This window comes from Vidua macroura, chromosome 12 (genome assembly GCF_024509145.1).
Source record: "Vidua macroura isolate BioBank_ID:100142 chromosome 12, ASM2450914v1, whole genome shotgun sequence".
Lineage (NCBI taxonomy): Eukaryota > Metazoa > Chordata > Aves > Passeriformes > Viduidae > Vidua > Vidua macroura.
Genome location: NC_071582.1, coordinates 8,047,845 through 8,069,593, shown reverse-complemented (window position 1 = coordinate 8,069,593; position 21,749 = coordinate 8,047,845). Strand labels below are relative to the sequence as shown.

The following is a 21,749-nucleotide window of genomic DNA, read 5'->3' as shown; positions in this document are numbered from 1 at the left end:
GCAGGCAGCAGCACAAGGGAGGCCTGAAGGAACACTGGCAGAGGGTCTGGCTCTCTGGCCATGTGGTATGACTGCGACTAATTACAAATGATTAACAACTTCAACTCATGTATACTCTGGCTTACAGAAGCATATAGTGGTTAACACTGAAATGTCTACACATATTTACATGTCGTATCTAAAATACATCTTATATTTTGCATCTAAACAAATTTGCCACTTTGTGCATGATGAACCTGGTTTTCATGAGCACAAAACATATTTTAAATGCTTGGCTCACCTGGGCTGTCAGATACCTTTCTGTAACTCTGGTTTTAATTATACTATTGGCCAGCAACCCCTAGTCCCAGAACATGTTTTATTCCCCCTAAGGCTTCTTGTAACAATCAGTCAAATCCCTATCTCTGCACAAGGTTAAAAAAAAAAAGGTATGAGAGACATTAATGGCCCAGTTTGGTACTGATAAGAAAATACTGCAAAATAGTGTTCCAGACTAATTTTCTTCCTTTACTCAAGGCAATTTAATTTGTATATTAATGAAGTCTGGTTAGCCACTATCTTTAATACACCCACAGTGGAATCTGATGGTTTCAAATTCCCAGAAGCTGAAGAACTCTGTAAACATGTTTTTGCTGCAATCTAGTTATGTGTAAGCAAACCAATACAATTTTGCTGATAAACAATTATGATAAAAAATGATAAAAAATTATCAGTTTTATAATATCCCTGTTAGACAGGGATTATAACAATTCAGGTTAGAGGAATGGCACACCATTAATTTTAGTCATCTCTCAAGACTACACAGTGGAGCTAAGTGTAACAGTCACTACCAGCTCCTGTGTACCAGCGTTAACCAAACTTTCAATTAAACCATGGCAGTAAGTAAATGCTATTTATACAAAGCTTGCAGCTTGACTGTTTTACAAATGAGTATGTGGGAAGCAATGTGAAATATCAACTGATAGTTAATATTTAAATTGCTGCTCATTTACACTTAAGGCAAGTTTCATTGCTATTTGCAGAGAATTTCAAAGTTCGGAATTCTGTGATTCACTTCAAGAACTTTTATAAATAATGCCCTATTATAAAGGAAAAAAAATAAAATAAACTTATGGTGAATAAAACTTTCTCCCAGGAGAAAAGAATGTTTTTTAAAGACAGCAATCATTTTTTCACTCATTGAAAGAACACGTTCTTTGGTCTGTCTTAAAAAAGCATTCGGGAAGGGGAATGCTTCTGTCCCAGATTAACCTTACAGCTTAACCTTACAGAATCCATCCAGAAAAGTCAGGAAATTGATTGTACATAGGATAATCTGCAGTTAGAAATAACAATGCCTTTGCAATGTCATCATTCACCCAGAGGGTGGCTGGGCACTGGAAGAGGCTCCCCAGGGAAGTGGTCACAGCACCAAGCCTGCCAGAGTTCCGGAAGCATTTGGACAATGCTCTCAGACCCAGGGGACTCCTGGGGCAGTTCTGTGCAGGGCCAGGAGTTGGACTTGATGATCCTTGTGGGGCCCTCCAGCTCTGGACATTCCATGATCATATACTTTAACTAGTGGTAGTTTATGCCATACACATAAATATGCCTTGTTATTAAGACCCAATTCCACCAGTAATACAAGCATCAATTGAAACAATCACACTCATTTTTCATAGTGAATTTTGCATCCATTTCTATAAGGCACTCCAGACAGAACGGGCACGGATGCCTTTAGCAGAAATGGAGAGAGAGAAGCACCCTTAAGTCCTGCATGTATTCCCAGAATTTAGTCAGCAGTCTGCCTTGGATAGCTCTCCACCCACGTAATGCTCTTCTCAGAGCCTATTCCAAGTTTTCCACATGTACCTACCAGGCACCTTAATGAAACTGGGGAGCTCACACATTAGAACAGCTTGGAAGGAATCTGGGTTCCTTTTGTTAGTTCCTGACCATTAAAGTAATGAAGAGGAGACTGAGAAGCAGAATTCTGCTAAATATTTTACCAAACTTCATTTCAGTCCTATTTTGTTTCAATTTAATGGAATTTTCCTAAAGAAGACTCTCTAGAATCATGTGGTTCTAGCAAGATGTTCAAAGAGAAAAATTCAAATCCTACCTGGCTGTCATCTTTTCCAACTTGCTTTGCATCTCAACCCCATCTTTGACAAAGAGATTCCAATTTTCTTCATGGTCTATGCAGTCCCCGTGGAAGAAATTGGATGCATTGAAAATATCCCAATAATTCTCATTAGTTTAGTTCCTGAATTACAGGAGAACATTTCCTAAATTATTAACCTGAATATGTGCTAACACCAACAATAAGATGGTGTATGAATTCCCAGATGTTATTAAAACAAAAAAGATAAAAGAACCCTAAAATCAGCAGTTCTGCAATTACTTACTTTCCTAGCAAAACAAATATCACTAAAGTTTAATCAAAAATTAAGTTAATCCTTTCATTAAAGAGAAGCCATATTAGCTAAGCAGATAACAAGTTCAACTCAAAAAGGGGAAAGAAGCTGAATATATGTATATATATAAAGAATGCCAAGACTGTAATAAAGCCAATGCTCTCAAGATAGCACCTCTGTCTCTTCTGTTCCTGTCTTAAATCCTAAAATCCAGTCAGTCTCCCTCAGGTGGGAAACCTGTCAGCATCCTGCCCTTCATCACCTGGGCACTTCCACATTCACAGAACAAATCTATTTTCTCTTCCTCCTAAAGGAATCCTGTCACTTCCTCTTCAAAACTAGGAAAATGCTCCAATGAAACTGGAATTTGGGGCCAAATCTAGCAATACAATGCACCAACCACACAAACTGTACACCAGGATAAAAAAGCAGGAGAAACCTAGAGCAGCTCAGGACCCGTCTGAGGCACAGGAGGATTTCCTGAGCTGCCAGCTCCAGAGCAGGTCAGCAGTGGGCAGCAGCATGTCCCTGCCAGGCTGCAGTGCAGGGAACACCGGCAGCACGCAGACAGGGCAGTGGCCAGGCTTCTGTCAGCAGAGAGCCCCGGGCAGCCTGCAGCACCTGTGCCTGCCTTCCACACAGCCTGCTCAGCTGAGCTCCCTCTGCCAGGGAAAGCTGGGCAAACTGTCCTTGAAACATCCAACTGGGCATTTCTGCACTTGGACATTCACAACTTCAAAATCAACACTTTCAATGTGTCCGTTACACTATATTTGAACTTTAAAAATTATAATTAATACCAATGCTAAGGTAAAATTTTCAAATACAGTTTGGTAATTTATTATTTATTTTATTGCAAAGAATAAAATGCAGTGGCCTGCTTAGAAAACTCACTTTTAGGCATTCAAATGTATTTGGTCCCCCTAAGAATGCAGCTCCCAGGCAATCAGAATTTCTTCAGAAGGTATGACATAGGCTCTAAATCACTGCAGGGCTTTTAAAAAAAGTACTATTACTAACATTTTCTTATGATCATCATCAAGAAAACATTGACATTTTTGCATTATAAAAATCAGTACCACAGACAATCCATCAACAAGCAGATAAATTAAATTATTACTCAAAATATTCAAGCCATCTCAGCTACTTACAGGCTATCCTTGCAGGCTGGCATTAGCAATGTCATTGTTGCCTCTGACCTGCCACATTGCATTATCTTCACAATTAACGAGGAATCCAGAAGAACAATTTGACCATGATAAAAAGATAGCCTTGAATTACAGCCATTAAAGAGACCCATGGAATTTTTATTTAAGCATCCCAAAAGATTTAATGGGAGTAATAGCTTAAATTAAAAAATTAAGGTTTACTTATGTAAATTAGCAAAAGCAGAGACACAGTTTTAGGTAGGTAGATGCTCTATGTAGAGAGTAAAACCAGACAAATCTCTGAAAGTTTGGTTTCATTAAAAGACATCTGGGTATCCAAACATCTCTGATTAAAAATGAACTTGAAATGAGAAAATAGAAAGCTCTTGTAAGCTTCTTTTTTGTATTTGCCTGGCTCAGGTAACCGTGATAATATTTCTCATGCTCTTATACCATAGCAAACAGATAAAACTCTAGACCAATAGAGTTATAAAATTAAGGATTTCTTATATCTGCCCTAGCAAGATGTGCAGAAAAAGATACTGCTAGAGCTGAGGTAAAATTCTCTGTGAACATAAGAAGACATTCCAAATATGTTGGTCTAATTGGTAGGCAAATTTTAAGTTAGATTTTAACTTTATTTTTATCATATTTTTAACCTTCTAATTAGTCATTAAAATAATCAGTGGTCTAAAATTTCTCTTGCAAAACAGATCCTTAAGCAAATTCCAGAAAGCTTATCCAAGCTTGAAAAATCCTCCTACCTAATTAAAAGCATTGAAGCAACCAGACAGTTGCTTCCTCCCTCTCTGTCCCAAATCTCCCGTTTTTCATTCTGTCATAATAAAAAGACATTTTAGGAAAAAATAGTCCATAATAAATGTATGAACTATCTGTAGTCTTTTAAATCTAGTTCAAGAAAAATACACTGAAAGCAATTTGCATTCAGTCATGACTAACAAAAACCCTTTTGATGTTACTGGAAAAGGGAGAAGTTTTATTTTGAGAGCTAACTATCACCAAAATCAAAGGCAGGTCTAAGACTGGAAAAGTCTTCCCTCTGTGCCTGTGTCTATTGTGACTGTTCACCCCCAGCTGGCTCATGAAGTGGTTCCTTGGAGATCCCTGCTGGGGCTGTTACTCGGTCTTTACTCTGTCAGGTTCTCCAGTACTGAGGAGAGGAGTCACAGATGACCGAGGGCTCTATTTCCTATATGCTGCTTAAATGTGTGATTACAAGACATTCATTCACCCCCATGCAGCAGTCCCCCTTCTCTGGCTGCTCACCAGGGGCTCTTGTTAGGGGAGTGCTGGGCACTGGGGGCTTGACATGTGCTTTGTCACTCCTCTGACAGCACGGCTCCCCGAGCCATGCTCCTGACACTCGCTACACCCACCTACACTGGCTTTGCAGCTGTAACGGGGAGAGCAGCTGGGCTTTGAAAGCAGCAATGAGAGGGAGAAGTCCCTCCGACTGTGCTGCAACCAATAACAGCAGAAGCCCAGCTGGAAGAGGGATCCACTACTCCCACACCCTTGGCCATCCCAACAAGCCTGGGAGCCAGCAGGCACTTTCTGCTGCTCACATTTGCTGTGATTGGGAAATCAGAGCACGGCTGCTCCGTGCTGTGCTGCCCATGTGGAAAAACACAGCCTCCATTGCTGAGCATGGCAAACCCACAGCCCATCTTCAGTGCTTCAGAAACACCAATGAAGTCTGTATTTCTGTAATGGGTTCAGATAAAATAGATCATATCTAGTGTTTTGAGTTATCATGAATTTTCCATCAAACCCTATATTTAAAGTAGTTTCAGTTCCTCCTCCAGAGGTCCACAGCTCTTCATCAATGAAACAATTTAGCAGCTGCTTTGAGAGTTCCTTTGAGTCCAGCAAGGAACTCATTTTAAAAAACTCTCATTTTAAAAATCTGCCTGTCTTTAAAGGATCCACAGCCTCCAGATATGCTGTGTTCTGACAACAAAAATTATTCATTTTTGTTTCAATTCTCTGAATGCTCCCATTTGCAACAGTTTCCATGCAGGACTGTCACCAGCTGGCTGGAGACATCATTTTGCACTGAGCCATGACTGGCTGCCACTCTCCAGTGCTGAGAGCAATGAATTCCTCTCTGAATTCCTCCATCTCCAGTGACTCACCTGGGCATTTGCCCTTTGTAGCCCAGCTGCTTCTCTCTCTGCTGTGCCAGTATAGAGGGGCAATTAGAGAAAACACAAGGTCTCATTTCAAATAGAAGATCACAGGTGATGTTTGTTGCTGCACATGCTTGAAAAACATCAGCTTCACCAGTGACTGGTTAAAATAAATCATACAAGGACTGGACTGATGTCCTTAGTAGCAATACTGAGACTTTGCAGGAGTTAGGAAGGAATATTAGGGAGTGCTGGTTTTATGCAAAGTAAGAAATGCAGTTGTAAATTTATAATCCATACATTACAAGACAAAAAAAAAAATACTTCTCCCCAAAGCCACATTAAAAATATATGTGTTTGATGAACCTAAACTTAACCATTACGATTCTAAAGACCAAAATTCAGTATTCTCTAGCAGATGAGGGCACTCTGACTAGTTTTCCTTTTAGAAATCTTGGCTGTAGAAATTTGGCTTTGCAAGAATTAACTGTCCCATGTCCCCTGCCTCAAATATAAGTCCAACGTTTAAATGAATTTGCTCTCAATTTTGCTACAACCTTCTGTCTTTGAAAGGGTTTGAGCTTAGCTTTATGGTCAAAAAGCCTTATTAGAATGGTCTTTACAGAACAAGTGATCATTTTTGTGGATTTCATGTTAGTTATTTAAATTGCAGCAGATGGTAATTTTTTCAGGACAGAAAAATTTCTAGTGTGTTGCTTTAGGACAAGAAAAATAAGGTTGATCTTCAGATGCTTATAGATGAGGATCTGTTAAAGCTGTAGGCCTAAAATGCAGATTTCCTATCAACTTTAATTAGCTTCTGTAAACCCTAAATTATGTAGTTTTTTAAAATTAACCAGGGTGAAGAAAAGCAGTTTTGTCAACTTTCTGTTATTCACACTCATCCAAAATGATGGCAAAGCAACTCTGTAATGTGACTTGTGTGTCAGTGAGAAATGAATGCCAAGCCTGAAAATGCATCAGAAGGACCTGACAGAGGCTGAAATGAGAGGAACAATAATTCCTTATACAGAAATCAAAGTGCAAACGTGCTGAGCATGATGCCAGTGAAAATGTGTGATATTTCTTTGGACAGAGAAAAGCACCTGTAGGGTAGATATGCTGAGCAATCTCTGTAGTTACAGCATTTGAGATGTTTCATTCACAGGAACAGAGAGGTGCTGCCACTGTTGTTTAATATGCCCACACTTTAATGTGAGTGTATGCTAACAGCAATAAAAGACAAGTATGAATTTTGAAAAATGTTTGCATTACAGAAATGACCACAGGTCTTCCTCATTAGTTATGCAGTCATTAAGCGAATTTGACAAATCCTTATTCCTCTCATCTGAGCACTGTTCAGAAATACTCTCTGTAATTACTTTTTACAAAGTGGCAGGGCAGTAGCTTTGTTATTTCTAAACAACAGAATAGTCTGTGCTCTTCTTTATCCTTCCCAACAGATGACAATTTGGGGAATGGATCATTTCCTGGAAATCACACACTGGTGTAGGAACTAAGAATTTGGGAAAGACACTGCCTGTGTGAACCTCTGTTCAAATTAGCATGTAGAGAATATAAAGTTCAATCAGAAAATTAACCATATTTCAGATCACTAATTCTTCCTTCAAAAGAAAACTCAACATCAAAACTACTTGCTACCTCCTGCAAGGAAGAACCATATAATGTTTCAGGACACTTTACAGAAAAAAATTAAGCTCATCACATGTACATTCTCAATCCCTGAGACTACTCATTGGGCAAAGTAAACTACAGAGAATAGCTAATAACATGGGCTGCAATTACTAGGAATATCTAAGAAAAAAAAAAAAACCGGCTAACAAATAAAGAGGTAATTAAATTCAAATAACATTCAAGAAAATGTGGGCATCTAACGTGTGCTGTAAGCTACCATTTAAAATCCTAGCCTACTTTATCTATTTCCTTAAAAAGAAAGAAAAGAAGATTATTTTCTGATATGGAGCCCTAGGTCATTGCAATTGCACAAAAATTAGATCAAAGTCAGAAAGTGCTGCAGTCACTGTAGATGGATACAGTACAAGACGGTCACTGCTTCACTATCAGCCTCTTCTCAGGGCTATTTTATCACCTTCTGTCACATCAGGAAGATGCAGGATTTGTTCATCTGCAAATCTATTCAAAGACAAAAAGAGGATATTTCTCACAATTCTGGGATATTATAAACCTTGGGAAACTGCAACATCTTGTAATGACTGCATGAGTCATTCTGAATGTTCTTCAGTCCCTGTCTCTTTTCACTGACGAATACATGAGATTAGCCTTGTAAACCAAACAAGGAGGACGCTTTGGGTAAACACAAGCATCTTAGAGTCATGGTGAGGGTCTCTTCTAGAGACACATTAATTCAGAACTCTGTACTTGTTTCTCTAGCAGCTCTGTGCCTCCCTCAGACTCAAAACAGAACTGAAATAGCACTTGAGCGGAGCCTTTTGCACACTGACTTATTTACTTTGCTTATCAGATAAAGAAGCAATCGACAGCACACTGGTACTAGATGCACACTATTACCACACACATTTTCTATGCCTGACCTTGATATATGTGACCTGATCTGTGCATAATGTTGTCTCCTTGAGCAATTGGTTATTCACAAACAGAGAGACACACAATTGGCTGTTTCTAATTATGTCCCATGTATGTGAGAAACAAACAGATATTAAGGGCTTGTTTATTTTCTGGCAAAGACCCAATTGTGTTGGGACAGGTGTGCTGGGAAACCTACAATAGTTTCTACAGCCTGTGACTGTAAAGTGAACTTACATCCATCACATTCATCATTGTGTCTAAGAAGTTATCGTCTAGGGAGAGGAAACAGCTGCCTCCAAATCACCCGGCTGGACAGCAGAGAAAGAAGAATCAAAGCTGAGAGAAGAGGGGGTATTGCCTCCGGTGGGCCCTGCAGGCAAAGAAAGCCTCTGCTGGCCACAGACTGTACGGCTTGCTTTTAAGTTGTAAACACCAAATTCTACAGAGATAACCAATGCCATAAATAAAGACTTTCAGAGGGCTTCAGTATTTTTTTTTAATCTTTCTTTGCTAGTATCTACACAATATCTATAAATGTTTGTGAAATTAACTTTTATTAGCCAGGATGTCTACAGAAAGCACATAAGACTTTTTCCTGCCATTTGTGTGCATTCACAGCAGAATCTCTGACTTGAAAGGTAAAACTTTTAGTAAGAATGCACTTGATTGAACGCAGTTTAATCAAGGAGTTGAGGTGCTGATTGCTATTAAAGAATATCAAAAGAATTCCTGAAGTGCCTATAAATTTCAATTTGCTAACATCAGATGAAAACAAGACTGCTGCAAACAGTATAAATCAAGATTTACAAAAGAAATTGTTAAAAATTATTTCCTCACTTACACTACAGGAATTTGGGGTTTCAGCACCATCCCCTGAAGATTTTACCTTTTGAGAGCTTGGGCTGTGCACAGTGTTGACCCTGTGTTCATCACGGAGGGGTGAAGCAGTTGTCAACAAAGCCAAGTATGAAGCAAAAAAATGAGCCAACAGTAGAGGTCAGCCATGAACTATAGATTTCCTCTCCAAATTTCTTGCCTGAACAATTCATGCTGTTTACTGAACACCCAAAAATATCTGGGGCACCTGTGCCAAAACAGCAGTGGATAATAGTAGAAGGAGGAAAGAAAACGAGTCCTTTCCAAAATGAGACAAGGCAAAAATCCAGATACTAAGAGCACTGCCACAGGAAGGCTAAAGTACAAATGAATAATAACACTTTTTTTCTGCGAATAACACAGAGCTCCCCTAGCAACTTCTTGTCTGTTGGCTGGTCCAAAAAACTCAATATCTCATGGAAAAAAAATCCAACCAAAACCCAAAAAACCACCAGCTATTACTTGGCTTTTGGAGGCTTAGCTTTACCACTTGCTGGTTTCTACCACCCCTTGGTAAAGTTGTCTGGCATGTTGGCTCACTTGAAAAGGGGAAGGTTTCAGTCCTGCCGTACGTGACAGCTGGAACACATGGTGTGCCAATTGCTGTGCCAATTGCTGAACTACTCAGATTGCCCCAAGATGCATCTGCTTCTGTGCTCAACATTTAAAAATACTTAAACAGTAGCTACATAAATTAGGTCAGTGCTTAAGCCAAAACAGATAACCTGGATTTTTAAAGCTGAAAATTAACATGACTAAATAAACTGCTGTTTGATGGTCATATGAAAAACAAGCACTTAGCTACCCCTTGCAAATGACAACCATCAATACCATTCTTTTCAAGTGCAGCTGCCTAGGACATTCATTTAATGTAGCAACTGGATTTGAAGGGCAGGGATTTGGACTGAAAGAAACAACCCATCCATGGTGTCAAAATTGCTCTTAGAGCTGCAGATAGGAACCAGACAATCAACAAAATGCATCAAATTTTCTAGGCCTGCTTTCCAACTGTGGTGCGTTATACCTGTATCAGGCAGGAGCTCAGCTACCATTTTACTGTCATGTGTTTCTCAAACACTAAACACAATGCCCCTTGGCCATGGCTTTTTTTTCCTATATCTAGATAAAACATCCAGCACCTGAGCCCCTAGCCTTGCATCTCTGCTGGGGATTTAACAGCCATGTCTGCAACATCATTGTGGCCATTGCTCATCACCCCTAGATGTGACCTAAGCCAAGCTGCTGGCTGAGGCCAGCAAGGACTGGCCCTGCCCTGGTCCGTGCCCTGGCTGCCTTCCCCTTCCACTGCCCTCCTCACCCCCAGCATGGGTTAACCTGCTCGGGGCACTCTGCGCCCTTTGGACTAATTCACGCCTCCCACGACAGCAGCAGCCGCTGCCGATGGTGAAGGAGAACGACCTGTGCCGAGGAAGGCCGGGGAGCGCTGGGGGGCTCGGGGGTGGCTGACGCCCTTTGGTTTTTGGGGCACCGCGGGCAGGGTGCGCTCCCCGGGGCGGTCGGGCCGGCTCCCCTCCCCTGCTCTCCCGTCGCCGAGCAGCCGGGGCTCCCCGCGGTGCCGCTGCGGGCTCGGGGAGGGCAGCGGGTGCGGGCGGGCGCGGCTGCCCGGCAGGGGAGGGGGCCGCCCCCGCTCTCGGCTCTATAATGCCGGGGCTCCCTCGCCCAGTCGCGCCGCATCGCTCCGGCTGCCGCAGCAGCCTGCGAGCGGCTCCGCTCCCTCCCCTCCGGCCCGGAGACGCTCGAGGATTAGGGAAGGGAGGGAAATCCATCAGGCGAGAGGCAGGTCGGGGAGGCGGGCCGTCAGCATCGCTCCGCTCCGCCCGGGCCGGCGGCGCCGTAGGGCGAGCTCCGGTGCGGGCGCAGGAAGGGGCCGAGCTGCCGGAGGTGCCCAGGGCGCCGGCGGCTCCCAGCGGCCCGGATCCGCGGCTCGGGGCTGGCGGGGCTCGGCGGCGGGAGAAGCCGCCGCTGCTGTTGGCGTGTCCGTCGCTCGCGGTGCCGGCTCTCCCGGGATGGGCCTCCAGGAGCTGGCGGTGTGGCTGCTGGCGGCGGCGGGGCTCGTGCGCGGTGAGTGGGCGCCGGCCCCGCGGGCAGCGCCGGGAGCCGCGGCGGGGCGGGCGGGTCTGGCGGGGACGGCAGCCCCGGGTCCTTCCTGGCACGGCGGCTCTCCGGCCACGGCCGTCCCCTTCTGCCCTCTCCCAGCCTCACCGCTGCGGGGGGCTCGTCCCGTCCCGGGCTGCACTGAGGGCTGACCAGCGCTGGGACCTGCCGGGAAGGGACACGGGAGAAGGACGGTGGGGATGGGGGACCGAACTCTGTCAAGGGACTTAAATGGTGGATGTCCCAGGGCAGAGGGTGCGGCTTTTTGTGGGGGGAGTTGAGGACAAGAAAATCGGGAAGAGGGAGGTCCGTCTGGAGTGGGACAGGGATGTCTCACGTCCAGAGAACCTGTTCCTACCCTGTCTCACATTCCCCTTCATTTGAAAACTGCCTCTGTCCCTGGTCTACTCTGCTCCATTCATGTAGACCCGCTCCTTCTCTCCACAGAAAGCCGGCAGAACAAGCATCCTCCCTGGATCTGAAGTGTAAAAAGGACAGAAATCCCCAAATATTAGCATGTATATTAATCTAGTGTCTATCATCTCTGCCAGGAATGCCGTACCCCACTTCATTTCTAACTGCATGAACAGAGAACAAAGCGGAGTGTACTTGCCCCAAAGAGTTCTCTGTCTGAAGCAGCCTGAGAGCAGTGCTCAGTCTAACCTGTGGCCATTTTTCTCCCATTGTCTTGCTGATGCCTTCTCTGTTCTGCTTTTCTGGTTATAGCTATGCCAGGACAGGTGTCAAATCACAGGTACTGTATTTTCTCTTCATCACTTCTTGCTGCTGGACCGAAGGGTGTGTACATTGAGAAAGCATCATTAGCATTTAGAATGTATCACTCCTGGCCAGTCAAGAAATGATCAAAGAGGCAATCCCCCTTATAGGTTGGATGAACATTTGTGATTAGGATTTTTTTGTAGTAGCTAATGAACTATTTTAAATACAGTGGCATTTTTTCTGGGAATGCAGCAGGTGTAATAATAGATACATAATATCTGATAGGAGTGAAAAAGCATGCCTGAGCTTTTTCTGATGTAGAATCCTTATTATTTATCTTTTTGTTCCTGTGCCCAAAGAATCTCTGCAAGGAGAGTTCCAAAGGAAGCTTTACAAGGAGCTGCTGAAAAATTACAATCCGTTGGAGCGACCAGTTGCAAATGATTCCCAGCCCCTCACTGTCTATTTCACTCTCAGCCTCATGCAGATCATGGATGTGGTAAGTCTGTAACCTTCTAGGAAACTGTTTCAAAGGGTGGATTTTTTTCCTTCCTAGAAAGGACATTTGAGATAGCAAAAGGAGATTACAAGAAACTGGAAAGCACAGCTAATTCAAGACACAATGTCAAATTTTGTCTGCATCTTTAAAGAACTAAACTCAGAAGTACAATTTACCTATTTCTTGTCAGAAATTCCCAACATTCTTAGCATTAAAAAATATTTCAAGGGGAGCTCAAAATGCACACTTTGCTTTTCAAATCCTTAACTGTCCTTAGAACCAACAAGCAGTATAGTCTGGGAGGGATTTGCAAAACCAAAGTTCTTGATTTCTGGTGGTCACTTAAGAGCTGCCTATTTTGGAAGATGGAGGGGAGAGGAAATCCCAGCCAAAACCCAAGTTGTGTTATTTCCTTTGGTATCTAGACACGATTGCTACGTTTTATATGCTTAAATAGCTACTGCATTTACAACCATATTTGATTGGTATAGCAACAGGTATTCCTGTGCTGTACTTGTACAATGTACTGCAGGATCTTTTTGGGTTCAAATATGACTAATTTAAGCTTCACTCTGTCACAGTGGCACAGAGATGCAACTCAGCATATAAGTGGGTTTACAGTATTTGTTTTTACTGAATTCAACTAGCTATTACAAGTAATAAGGAAGTTAAAGTCTTAAAATGTACTTAACCTCAAAATTCCTTTATCTTCCCATCAGATGCCTAAAGTTCAAGACACAGAGATAATTTCTTCTGGAGTTGTCAAATTTAATTAAAACCCACACAAAATGAAAGGAAAATATCCACAGATCACTAGCCAATCTGAATGTAGTCAATGACTGGCAGTCTTGGTTAATATGATTCAAAAGGGAGCTTTTGATCCTATATGCCTTTCAAGAACCACCCTTCACAGTCAGTCAGAAACCTTAGGGTTTTTTACTGGCTGTTTAGTTACAGCTCATTCTGCTTGCCATAAAACTCACTGCATTTCTTTCTCTGAGATCTGGGATTGACAGTCAAAGAAAGAAACCAACCATGAAGTAAATTAAGCTTCACACTATAAAACAAATGTGTTTTCTTCATTGTCAACAAGAAGCAAATGCTGGTGGGAATGACAGCTATTTGCAATAACAATTACTGGTTTAACAAGCTAGAAACAAAACATGTCACCATCATACCTTCCTGTAGTTTATATATTCACTTTAATGGCTTCTCAGCTGATAGCCACTGATTCTAATTGGGAGTTAGACCTCTCCAGAGCCAATCCATCAAATCCCTGCCAGAACAGATTGAGCCAGGCTGGATCCTGGTTGCTGCTATTCCTTAGGTGATGTCTCTTCCATTCCACTCTGACTTTGCTGACAGGAAAGGGGAGACAGTATATGAAATCTTTTCTAAATACAATGGATGTTTCCTACCTTGTATTTCTAGTTTTAACCTGTCCTATTAAAACTAGCAATTTTCTACCCCATGGTTTCAGATATGTTTTTCTTTTAATGGTATTGCACATTAATATGCATGCAGGTATCAGCAGTACATAATGAGGGATCTGTAAGTGCCAATTGCCCCAGTCTAGTGGAGTTCACTAGAAAATAGAATTAATTAATTATCTAATGAGAATGCAAGCTGGCATAGTAAATTATACAGAATGTTTCTAAATGGGGAGGAAGAGCAGGGGCAGCATGAGAAAAGTGCAGTTTGGGGATGTATTACTGAAGAGGAGAACTAGGAAACTAAGGGAGTGCTTAGAGGAGAAGTGGGAGTACATGGTAGGCCTGAGATACAGCAAAAGAATTTGTAAGAGGTGGAATTTAGATGGAAGAAGATGGGATGCAAAATGGAAAGTAAAAGGTTTGAAAGAGAGGACTTCAAAAAGAAAAATCTTAAGAGACAAAGACTAAGGCATACCTTTGAGGAGGGGGAGGAAGAGGGGCAATGGATGGTCATAGCTTCAGTACAATGGCAGTAAAAATAAAGAATAGTATGTAGATAAGCTATTTATTTTTCTCTACTTCTCACCTCATGGAAACCTCTCAATCTGCACATAGGACTGGTCTTTGGCTTCTGCTTGTCTGGTATTTCAGTGCTGGCATAGAATCTTAACCTAATTTAGCCTTAGGAAAATTTCCAGCATATACATTTCTGAAAACCAGATTATTGAAATATACTGATATAATTTCCACCCTGAAAAATTGCAGCCACTACATTTTTAAACACTGTATGGAGCTAAATACCTTCTAACAGTGTTGTTTTCTCTTGTAACATCCATCTAAATAATAGTATCAGAGGAGAACATTCAGCCACTCCCTATTGGTTTGGAGGGAAAACTAAGAATAGACGCAGCAGCAGCAGTGCTTTTCCTACTCTGCAACATCTCATACAGAATACTGAATGGCGTAGGGAAACAAATGCAGTGAGCATGAGGATGTGAAGTTTGTGCCTAGCCTAGCATTTTTTACAACAGACACATCTGTATCAACTGTAAGTTAATACAATTAAGAGAGAGTATCAGAGGTATTTCATCACCAAAAGTCAGAAGATGAAACCTTAGAAATTAAGTGGTCACACATTAATACTGCAAATGGCTTCTTTGAGACACAAGCATGAAGAACTGGAATATATTGAGGTACAGAGTGATAGTTCAAATGCAATTTTTAGTGCTATCTAAATGAGTAGAAAAATCAGTCTTATTTTAGTTTGGACAGGGCCTCTAGAGGTCATCTTGTACACTCCCCTACTGCAAAGATGTCTTAAATGGATTATGCTACTCAGGACTGTGTCCAGTCAAGTGCTGACCACTTTGATAGCCTTCCTGGCCCCTGTCCAGGAGTTTCCACAACCTTCCTGGGCAGTCAGTATGCAACTACCATCATGGTAGATTTTTCCTAACATCTAAGCATAATTTCCTATTTTTCAACTTGGGAACAGTTCAAAACAGTCCTAGAAAAATGAGACATCTTTTCTTCTTCAGGAAAATAATAATAATAATAATAATAATAATAATAATAATAATAGGTACTTTCAGTGAAGTATTCTAGATTTCTTGACCATTTCCAGCAAGGTGTGTATATTTCTGAATAACATAGCAGAAAGCCAGAGAATGAAATCTTGGTACACCCACATGTCAGTACTCGTTCTTAGAGTAGCTGTCAAAGGTTCACTCTCAATATAGAAGTTTTTCAGCTTTCTGGCTGGAATCTAGAATTTTTACCAGCTTTCTATATGGAATTTGGGGCAGCACCTTGGGAGTGCCCTAAGCTGATCTCAAGCCTTTGCTACTGGAAGAAATCTCTCTGAGTTCTGGGCTCATGCTCCCACAAATGTGGCTTGCACCACTGACTCTCTGAGTGAGAATTACCTTATCCTTTTTTGAGGGGGTCAATTCTCTACATCACCTGTATTTTAGCTTTAGATTAGCTTAAACTGCTCACAAAACTACCTGTGATGGTTCTTCACCTAACATGATAATATGTCAAATATTTCAAAAAACACAAGCAAGCTCTCTCTCTGATTCAAGCTGCAAAACTTGGGAGAATGCTGGATCAATACCATCTTAGCTTGTGACTTCTTCAACAAGAAGTGACAAACATTTTGGTGGGTATGAGTGTGACCATTTTGGTCTACTCTGATCATAAATTAGTTAAGTTTTTAGAATCAACATTTAATAATTTATTTAAGAAAGTTGAATTAAGCTACTTATCTACATGAATATTCATATTCTTACTTGTGTTGCATAACACTACTTAGGAATCTTTCATGGTTCCTGAAGATACTTGTTGGCTAATTAAATAATTTACTACAAAACAGTTTTTGCTTATTTTCCAGTTTCTCCTGTTCCCTTTTTAAAAAAATTCTAGTTAGAGGAAAGAAAAGCACTGAATAGTTGTTTGTATGTAGTAAGCAGCAGCAGAATCTCAAGGGAAATTCTGTTCCTTTAGGCTGTTCAACCCACTTGTGCAGACCAAAGGATAAATGAAAAGCACGCAAACTTTTTTACATTTATCTGAACGTAGTCAAAGTTTGCCTATCCTACACTGCCCTTGGTTACTTGCATGACTTAGTTTTAGATATTCAAGGGCTTTTGTCCTTGTTTTCTTTTACAAAGTGAAGTGATCCAGCTGACTACAAGGACTTACATAGAAGGCTTTGCAAAGCCTCTGCATAAGGATCTGCAATTCAGTATTTGCAGTCCAATACTCCAGACCCACTGGGCAAGACAGTAATGGCAAATATCTTGAAATTTTGAAAAGAGAATTATGCTATCATTCAAAGAAGCATAACAGCTTCTGTAAAGAAAACGACTATAAAACAAACATCTTGTCCGCCAAAAAAGGAAAAAAGAGAAAAAAAAAGGAAATTTAAATCTGGAAAACGAATAAAAACAACCAAATCAATAGACTCATTGAAAAATGGTGCTAATGAAGTTCTTAAGCTGTTTATCAGACCTCAGCAGCCTCTTTGCAAACAATGTCTGTGGCAGAAGCTCATCAGATCTGCATTATTCTTTTAATTTTAGCATTCATTTGTGTACATTAGAAAAAAATCTCTCTTAGCTTTATTTTCTTCTCAGTTTGCTGCTTGAACTTTTTTCACACCAAGGGAGAAACTGTTTGCACTTTCATCTTGCAGCCATTTCCATTCCACCATAATTTATTCCTGAGAGTTTAGAATACTGGAAAGGTGCTGGGATATGCCTTCTGATATTTTTAGTTAATTTAATACCATGAAAGTTGCTGGATTATAACAGAAAACAGAGTATTCTATTTTTCCACAAAATCTGAAGAACAGATCAGACAAGAGTCTAAAATATTCTTATAATTGCTCTACTTCAACAAGCAGACAACACCTCTCCCTACCCTACTGTGGTGAGATATTAACATACTAAGAGAAACCGCAACCTTATTTCTGTGATATTTGTCCATCATTCCTGTGCTTTTAAAGATCTTCTGGATTTTTTAACTCTTCTGTCAGCATTTTACCTAGTGTCCTCAAACAGTGTTTAGATCTGGAAAGATATTTTAAACACAGGAGGATGTGTAGGATGGAATGGGAAGCAATGAATGTACACTAATTAAAGGCATTTTGCGGGAAGGAAAAAAGGACTGACTAAAGGCTATAAAAACCCTCCTGATAATAGTTCACTTGAGGACATTAGAGATGTTAATTGTATGTGAAAATCAGAACTTATATTCTGCTTTCTGGTTCCACAGGAGAGATGTTTGGAACTTTTTTGTACTATGAATCAGCCAAGTTTTTCTGTTTGTGTGTGTTTTCTTTCTAATATGAGTAAAGTGAAGCAGTTTCTCAGACATTTTTCTTACTTTTTGTGATATAATCAGTTTGAATCATAAAAACTCAGTACCTTATATTTTGTTTTCTAACTGCATTGGTATGGACACCCCATTAACTTAAAAAGTGACTAAACATCTATTTCTATGTCAGTTGTGATGAAAAGGGCTTGTAACCTTCCTGTGAAAAGCATGGCTAAGGTGCTAGGAAACAGATTCCTCTGTGACACTGCTGTAGAGCACAGGGACCACCACATAAAGCCTTCACATTTTACACAGGGCCTCTTAGTAGAACAACAGAACCTGCAAAGTCACATCACCTACTAATTATTAGTAGTCCTCAGTAATCAGCTAATGAAACAAAATTACAGTGCAAGATGTAATTCCTGGGAGTCAGATCTGGCTAATACTTGGTCTTATACAAAGATTTTAATTTACAGAAGTTTTTGGGACTGAAATGAATATACTCCTTGTAATACTCAGAGTTGTTCCTTTTTTAAAAAGACTGTCATGTTCAAATACGAGATGTCGCTATTTGATACACAAGTTCACATGTTCTGTTTTGACCAATATGGATCAGCTTGTTATGATCTGTGGTAATTTGCTTGGAAAGATTGAAAGACCTGTATTTCTTCATGCATGTTCTTGTCTCTGGCTAGTGGAAGGATCTGGCTCCCTGAAGTACCAGTGCTAGCTGAGCGTTCCCAGTCCCGTGTGGCTGCTGGATGGTTTCCCTGTTCCGCGTTCCTGGGAGAGCCGCGGGCTGTCCCAGCCCAGGAGGAGCCCTGGCTGCACGGTTTGGTCTCTGCTCCCACAGAGCACCTACCTGCTCCACAAACCTGCTGCTCCTTGGGAAAACCTCTTCTGCTGTGCACAGAACAATGGGAGCTACCTGGGCTCCTCCTGGGTTTGATTTGCCTCTGACTGCAGTGACAACATGCACGAGAAGGGAGTTCAGATGCAGGTGGCTGCCCCTGCTGATCCCATTTCTTTTCTGGGAAGGCTTCTGGAAGTGCTGTGGGAGGATGCTGTGGGCTGGGTGAAGTATGTGGGGAAAAGCAGCTCCCAAGGAACCATCACAGCCCCAGCCCCACTCCTGTAGTGTGATCTGTGTGGGTCTGTAAGTTGGCAGGAATGTGCTGCAGCAATTTTGGGGATGATGGCAAGGGAAGGCAGGAAATGCTGCTAAAGCAAAGTGGTATTTCTGTTCCTGTCCTCTGTCCCTGCTCAGGGCTGCATTCTCAGTGCTCTGTGGATACAGTGCCTGCTTTTCTCTCAGCAAAGCACACGCTACCAAAAGTTTCCAGTCATTTACAAATCTAATATTGCTGACAGCAGTTGAACAAAGTATTGTCAATGGACTGGAAGCAAACAATTCTGTATCTCTGAGCAGTATATTAACATAAATACATTCAAATGTTAATTACTTCAAATGTTAATTACTTCAAATTTAGATGATACAGATGTGAATTCCTCAGTTTGTCCTGAACTCTTCAGCATATTCAGTAGCCTGAAGAGACTACAAAACAATCCAACTGTTCCCAATCTAAATATATATGTGAGTTACAAAAATGGAAAAGAAAGAAAGGAAAGGAAGAAAGAAAGGAAGAAAGGAAGATCTCACAATGGGTGGGCAGCAGGGAGCCTATTTATACAAGCACTTATGTAGAAAAAGAAATCTTTTTAAATTCACTTAGAATTTTAATTACTTAAATAATTTACTTTACTGTGTTAACCAATTTATTTTTAATTTATTCAAAATTAAAAGATTTATTTTCTAAGAATAACCAGAAGCAGCCTGAAGTAAATGTCTATTCAGATTTAACCTTCGCTTGTGCTTGCATTTTCATGCTGTTACTGCAACTAGAATTTGATCTGTAAAAAGGAAAGGCTGGCAATCCTGGCTTCAACAACAGCTAACTGTGAAGCACTAAGAGCATGGCATGAAGCCATGTGCTGCTCATTGGCAGCAAAATAAGAATATGATATTCATCCAGTTAATCTCTCCCAAATCTTCTGGTAGTGATGTGAGGCCACATTTGCATGGTTTATAATCCTGTCTCCTCATTCCTTGTGTGCTCCTCATAAAAAACTCCCCTGAAGGGAAGATGATCAATAACCCTGTGCAGACTTGGGAAACCCACGCACATGTTTAATCACACAGCACTGCTACTCTGCACTTTTATTGGCTTGTTTTCTGCCTTCAGTCAGAAGTGTTTGTACATTTTGTGCTTAATTACTCTCAGTAACTACACAGGTGTGCTGGTTTAGGGTTTGAGAGGAAGGCAGGAAGGAAGGAATGAGGCCTCTTACCCACCATCTCCAAAACTACTAAATGCAACAATGAGGACAGAAAAAGTAATGAGCACTGACAGAGCTCAAGAAATTCAGATGAGCATTTTTATGGATTTTGGAGTGCTCATTCCATCTCTGTCCCCACAGACAGAAATAATCTTTTCACAAAGGAGAATTTGCTCTTTTGTGCTGGGGAAAAAGCAGCCTGAAGGACCATGTAGGTGTTCTGACATTTTAGTCATGACGCTTGTTGCATTTGTGAAGAAACAGAGATACAGCTGATTTCCATCAAAGTACTCCTCTCAGCTAAGCTCCCAGTTTCTCAGTGCCTTTGTAAGTGATTCTCTACAGGCATATCAGAGGGGTGGGGACATTATGGATTTTCATGGAAAGCAGGAAAGGAAGACCCTTAAGAGGACACTCAAATGTGTCCATCAGAGGATGGGTAAGGAATAAAGAGAACCTCTGTAATATGACTCATCTTCTTGAGTTATTCAAGTGTCTTAGCAATACTTCTGTGTCGAGCTGCAGAGACATTCAGCAGGATAAGCAATGCATTTGGTACTCTGCCCTTCCCCAGGAAGTTTTTTAATTGCCATGATGATGTCTGTGCTGTATCCTAGATTGACCAGAGAGCCCAAGACATCCAAGATAATGGGTAATGTTACATATCACAGAAATTTTGGAGCAACTCCTCCTTGCTTAATTTTCCTATACTTGGGAAGATCGAGGTAGGATGTAGTATAGTTAGAGACACTGTCTGGGATGAGTAATAGCCTTTTGCTATCTGACCCTCTGAAGCTGGCTTTACCGATGTCCATTTGTAGTGCACAGAGCTATTCCTGTGGTTGTGTAAGATGCCTCTGTCTCTGTGACTCTGGTGTTCCTCAAAGGTTTCAGCTGATGCTAAATCATGGAGAATATGCTCTGGTCATGTGTGGAAATTTTTGTTGCTGTTACTCACAAAAGTAGGATAGATGAACTATCAGCAGCAGGCTGGTGCTGGAGCTGTGTGCTCTGATCACGCACAGGGAGAGGAAGAGACAGCTTTGGGTTCAGCTCCCTGCTCTCCCATAACTTTCTCTTCTCTCCTTGAAGAAATAACACACACACTTTCCTTCTACTTCAGTCTGCTGGTACATTGAAGTGTAACAATCTGACTTGTCAATTTCAGTGTTTTGCAGCTAACCTCTAGGAAGATAAATCAAGTCCAAAGGCTTTGATTCCCTCTGGTTTTAACACCATGTAATGAGTGGGGCTATCGGGGCTCCATTCTTTGATCTTATCTTATAGTACTGCTGGTACTTCCCAGATTCCAGCATGTGTTCAGAGCTGGGATGCCTATCTGTGTTAGACTGGCAATGGTAATCAGCACCTAGGGCCAGTATTTAACACTAATTCAGGGTTTAGTCCTCTCAACAGGAGTCTGCTACAAGAAACACCGGAATCAAGAATTATTTGTAAATAAACAGAAGACAGTTATTACTTCACATGTTTGCAAGAAATTTAACTGCACTTTAAGCTCTATGCTATATTCAAAAATTGAACTGAGTGAAACCCTACAATTAGTCACAATTAATTGTGATTCATAAGGTAAATTCTTAAGGTAAAATTCATAAGGTAACTTGAAAAATACAACTTCCTTTTCAAAATATATTTTTTAATGCAAGATGTGCTGATGTATATGATTAGTC

At 41.2% G+C, this 21,749-nt stretch overlaps 1 protein-coding gene across 1 annotated transcript in view; it reads left to right on the top strand.

Annotated features, from left to right (window-relative positions):
- Positions 1-11,033: 11,033 nt before the first annotated feature.
- LOC128813355 (neuronal acetylcholine receptor subunit alpha-7) overlaps positions 11,034-21,749 on the top strand; it is a 39,313-nt gene continuing 28,597 nt past the window's right edge. The window contains exons 1-2 of the mRNA XM_053988413.1: positions 11,034-11,220; positions 12,333-12,472. Coding sequence (XP_053844388.1) covers positions 11,166-11,220; positions 12,333-12,472 — 195 coding nt within the window. The 5' untranslated portion in view covers positions 11,034-11,165. The remainder of the gene's footprint in view (positions 11,221-12,332; positions 12,473-21,749) is intronic.